Source organism: Arachis ipaensis, chromosome B05 (assembly GCF_000816755.2).
Source record: "Arachis ipaensis cultivar K30076 chromosome B05, Araip1.1, whole genome shotgun sequence".
In the NCBI taxonomy this organism is placed as follows: Eukaryota; Viridiplantae; Streptophyta; class Magnoliopsida; order Fabales; family Fabaceae; genus Arachis; species Arachis ipaensis.
Window position 1 is genome coordinate 35,112,504 of NC_029789.2, and position 5,437 is coordinate 35,117,940.

The 5,437-nt window shown below is 36.5% G+C and overlaps 1 protein-coding gene across 8 annotated transcripts in view; it reads left to right on the top strand.

Moving 5' to 3' along the window:
* The window catches only part of LOC107643529, an 8,243-nt gene continuing 3,028 nt past the window's right edge, over window positions 223–5,437 (top strand). For 2 of the 8 annotated variants that reach the window (XM_016347208.2, XM_021123577.1), the window contains exons 1-6: window positions 223–379; window positions 575–824; window positions 3,525–3,602; window positions 3,708–4,225; window positions 4,465–5,001; window positions 5,151–5,305. In XM_016347208.2, coding sequence (XP_016202694.1) covers window positions 314–379; window positions 575–824; window positions 3,525–3,602; window positions 3,708–4,225; window positions 4,465–5,001; window positions 5,151–5,305 — 1,604 coding nt within the window. In that variant the 5' untranslated portion in view covers window positions 223–313. The other 6 variants (XM_021123575.1, XM_021123578.1, XM_021123581.1 and 3 more) reach the window with 6 other exon arrangements.

Consider the following 5,437-nt stretch of genomic DNA (forward strand, 5'->3'; position numbering starts at 1 on the left):
TAACAAAAATTAAAAAAAAATGATATTATGCACAAAATTTAACCTGCATTTTGCTCTGATACCATATCAATACTATTATTTCCTACAGATTCATTTTAACGTGTTTTACCAAATATTTTTTCATATTGAAAAAAAAATCAGTCCAATTAGCAATCACCTGAAGTTAAATTTTTTTTTTTTAAAAAAAAAATAGATAAACTGAAGAACTTGACACCAAAGTACGTAACTGCTAAAATTAGAAGTTAAAAAAAAAAGGATTTATTTGCAAATATTGTATGAGTGTGGGAAAGATGAGATTGTGATAGAGCTTTGTATGATCCAATCCAACTCGCAACTGCACCTTCAAACTTACATTACGTTCTCCATCTTTACATCACAGGTAACCTTTTTCTTGGTTTAATTTATTATTATTGCTGTAAAAAAAAGGCTTATTTTTACATTCACTTTGCTTTTTGATTCCAATTCGTTTCCAATTCTACTCTCTCTCTTCGTTTTCCACAAAAGAAACTTCTAGAATCAGGAACTGCAATTTCAATATGGCATTTCACTGAAACGTATCCTTTTGAATTTGCAGAATTGCGTCGTTCTCCTTTATTTTTGTGGCACCATGAATTTTTTGATGCGGTCTTCGTCGAGTTCATACTCGGAACGAACACCGCTTCCGCCCCCTAGGTCTGCGTCTGGGTCTAATCTAGAGAAGCTGGCGTCTCAGGATTCGCACGTGCGCCATAGCGATGATGCCACCATCGCTGGTCTTGTTTCAAGCTTACCAAATAAGCACCTTGATGTTTCTGCAGAAGAAGGGTTCATCACTATTCCATTCAGTATGTGTAATAATAATGTTTATAATATCATCACCTTAACAAATTACTTCTTTATTTTTGGCTGCTTGGTTCTTCCTATTTAATTCCTCATAGTTTAAGATATGAATATGATTATGTTGAATGGAGTAGGTGAAATTCTTGCTAAGTGTAGAAGATGCTATAGTTATAGCATATAAAGTTTGCTAAAATGCAGAAATTACTGCTCAATGGCCCCATCGAAGCCATTTGTGATGGAGAGGGGGTTGCAACAATGTGACTTGATCCCGCCGTTCCTTTGTTTTGGGGGTGAATGTCCTGAACCGGATGATAGCTGAGGAAGTGAAAAACGGTTGCATTTCTCCACCATTAATAGGCAGGGATGGTGCAGAGCTGTCTCATCAGCAGTTTGCGGATGATACTATTCTGTTTTGTCCGCAAGATGAAGAGACAATAAGAAGCTACAAGAGGCTAATATGGTGCTTTGAGATCACTTCTGGGTTGAGTATCAACTTTAACAAGTCAAGCTTGACCCCGATAAACTGACTGGGAATGGGTGCAATAGATGTGTGACCTTCTTGGTTGTAAGTCAGCATAGCTACCAGTGAAGTAGTTGAGAATATAACTTGGTGCAAACCCGAGGCTAGTGAAAACATGAAAACCAGTTATTGATAAGGTAGAGGAGAAGCTAAGCTGAGTCTTTGAAAGGCCAAGGTACTGAGTAAAGTAGGTTTGCTGGTGCTCATTAAGTTTGTATCAATAGTTTGCCTGTCTATTATCTTACACTGTATAAGATGGCAAACTGTTACTAGAAACTCATTATAGTGCAAAGGAGGTTCTTTTGGGGTAAAGAAGATGGGATGCTAGGAATGGCGTTAGTTAAATGGGAATTGTTATAGTGCCGAAGAAGTTAGGAGGGCTTGGAGTTGGGGATGCAGTAATTCACAATACAACCTTGTTCAAATGGTGGTGGAGATTTTCTAAAGAAGATTATCCTCTTTGGAATAAAGGAACAACATATGCAAGATAAAATAGTTAATGGTTTAGCCATGGATGTACGGGATGGGAGAAGAACAAGGTTTTGGGAGGATTCATGGTTATAATATGGAAAATTGAAAGTCTCGTTTCAAAAACTCTTCTTGGTGTTAAACTAACAAGAATTTACCATTGGGAAGTGCGGGTTTTGGAATGGGTTGGATTGAATATGGAGCTTTCAACGACAGAGGAAAGTTCCCCAATGGGAGTTTGAATTGTTAAACCAACTACATGGGGTTTGCAATCAATTTGTTTGGTGATAGAGAGGGAGGACAAAGTGGTGTGAAAATTTGACAGTGAAAAGGTTTATCTTCGACTAACTCCTTTGTGCAATTGTTGCAGGCTGCAAAGTTGACAGAAGAAGTGGCGAGCTATAGCTTTACCAAAGTCGTCTAAAAGGGACTGGTACCTCCCTGGGTAGAATTATTTGTTTGGTTTGTGCTAGTTGATTGAGTCAACACTAAGGACCAACTAGCTAGACTAGGTGTTCCTGATAGTAGGAATAAATGAATATGTGCTATGCTGAATGTGCTATGCAGGAAACATTTTGAAACTGTTGAGTATTTTGTGTGTGCTTGGCTCCAGCAATTCAGACGAACCTAGACCTTTCAGAGTATTATGAAAGAGCACTTTGAGAGTTGGATAGCTGTGTTCATGAGGATAGAGATCCGGAAGCTAATAGGTTTCTTTTCTGTTATCTAAATAGTCGATTAGGAATGAGAAAATATTCCAGAATACATTGACAGGGGTTGATGCAGTCATTAGCAATTGACTCCATTGCTTTTTGTGGCAATGCTGGAGATGACATTGGAGTTTACTGCTTTATGTAATTCGTTATTTATTTATTTATTTTTGGCAGTTTAGTGGTTTTTAAGAGGTCTGTTCTTTCTCTTGGATTATGGATTTGTGTAGGTTGCTTGTTGATAATGCTCCACCTTGTTGTGTTGAGTTCTTTTTCTTTCTCAAAAGAAAAAAAAAGGGTTTTGCTTTAAAAATATTGAAAGCAGAATGTTTCATATCCTAAAAGACTTAGAACCTTATATCATCTAAATTTCCAAGAATCCGGTAGTTCTATCATGGTTGAGGGCATTAGGTTGTGCTATCAAATTTTCTTCTGGAATCTTTGCCTATTTACTGAAGTAAAGCTATAAGATCTTCCCTTTACGAAGCATGATGTGTGATCTAATGAATTGTGATGTTTGCTTGAGGACGAATATCTGGTTCTGGATAGCGATGCCTTTTCTTAATAGCTTGACACTCTTGAACAGGGAGAAAGTAACTAGCATTTGTCATTGTTTGCATGAAATGGGAGAAATTGGTTTTATATGTTATTATAATAATAGGCGAACTTACTATAGATGCATTCTTAAAAGTTGCATTATAGTGATTGTAAAGTATAGCAAGTGCTCTAGAGAGGATATCAGCATGGAATTGTAATATAGCTAAAAATTTATGTATGAGGACATCGTCATCTTCTTCTCTTCTAGTCCTAGCACAAGTTGTTAATTTTGTTTAAGCTTATACATGACTTAAATTATGGTCATAACATGCTTTTTTTTAGCAAATGATAGAGTTAGACAAATCTATTTCTTTTAAGTATTTCCTCTCTGCCATGTGATGTTATGGGTGAGATTGCTCTTCATATAAAACACTATAAATCTAACTGTTAATTTGTTATCTTTTTGGTAGAGGAACTTCCTGAAAACTGGAATCACGTGCCAGATATACAGTCCCTGTGCTCACTTGACCGTTCATTTCTTTTTCCTGGTAATAGACTATTTTTTAATATAAATCTTGATTTTGGGATATATTTAATTGGTCAGCTGGCTTCCACAAAAAGTTTAGCAGACCTAATATAAGCATGTAATTCAGGTGAACAAGTTTATATCTTGGCATGCTTGTCTGCATCTAAGCAGGATACGGACATGATTACTCCAGTTGCTACAGCGATGAGTAAGAATGGCGTAGGTCAAAGCCCTGAGAGAGAAAATGAAAACAGTAAAAACAGAAACAATTTAATATCTAGAGAAGGGCAATTAAGTACCAGTGTTGAAGAGCATCTGGAAGATTTTATTGATGGTGAATCCCTTTGTAGGATGGAGGCACAGAAAAGACGAACTGAATTGTTGTTACAAAAATTTGAGAATTCACGCTTCTTTGTGAGGATTTCAGAATTTGATGAACCCTTGTGGTCCAAAAGAGGCAGTGCAATAAATTTTTTTAACCCTTCTGATGCAAATGGCCTAAAGGCTTTAAATATCCAAATTGAAGAGCCTACATTGTCTTCTACTGGAGTGGTTATTGATAGAGGAAATTTTAATGCCACCACTTCTGGAGGATTGGTGAGAGATTCTGTTAAGTGTTCTGCTCTTCCTAATGGAGACATCGTGGTATGTGCTATAAACTTTGGAAACTATGAAGATGCATTTAGTTTATCTGAAATTTACAGAGAGACAAGGATGTTTTGTTTGTATATTTAAATTTCAATGCAAATAAAGTAATATTTTCTGTTAAATTTGTGTCCGAGTCTTGTAAGATTTTCTGGCTTCTTCCCCTTTAATTGTCTAACCTTCCCTTTTTTCAATCCTTTGCCTAATCTAATTTAATGTTCTTGTATGGAAGGATGCAGATTCTTTTACAGATGAATGTTGGTGTAGACTCTCTTAAAGATCCTTGTATTGAAGTTCTCCAATTTGAAAAGTGTCCAGAGAGAAAACTGCCTACCGATGACCACTTCGAGGTAGAACATACAAATGAGGATCCATGTGCTGAATTGTTAAATTGGATGCTTCCATTGGATAACAATCTTTCACCTCGCCTGCAATCTCCTCCTAATTTAAGACGTTACTCCATGTCATCGTTACCCCAAAGTATGAGCAGTCCGTCTGGTTATTTAAAAGCAGTTAGTTCTATGTCAAACTTCCTTGAGAACAGGGATCAAATCCTATCTAACAGTTACTTGAGGAGAAAATTTGCATTGGAAGGACTACTATCTTTTCGAGGAGTCTCTTTGGAGCAAGAAAGATTTTCTGTCTGTTGTGGATTAGAAGGCCTCCATACTCCAGGAAGAAGATGGAGAAGAAAACTTGAGATAGTACAACCTTTGGAGATTCACTCTTTTGCTGCTGACTGCAACTCAGAGGATCTTCTTTGTGTTCAGATGAAGGTTTGAACTAGGATTTCATTGGATCAAATTATTTGACTTTCTATTTCTTGTCCTCTGCATATTATATTCTCATGCTTCTCTTTTTGGTCTTTTACTACCACATATATTTTCAGTTCTGCCTTGACTAATTTTTCTTAAGTTGTCTCCAGAATGTCGCTCCTTCAAATGTTCCTGATATTGTGATATTTATAGATACAATATCTATTGTTTTGGAGGAGACAACAAGAAATGGACCAATGCCATCATTACTGATTTCATGTGTTGAAGCTGGAAATGACCATTCTTTACCAAATCTAACCCTTAGGTTGTTATCTGGAATGAATATCTTATTATTTTTTCCAACTTTCTGTTGTTACTTATTTGATATCATGCTAGGCTGCAAATTTGGCATTTTAGTTTCATATTCTTGTGCTGAGGGACACCACCCTCGTGAAAA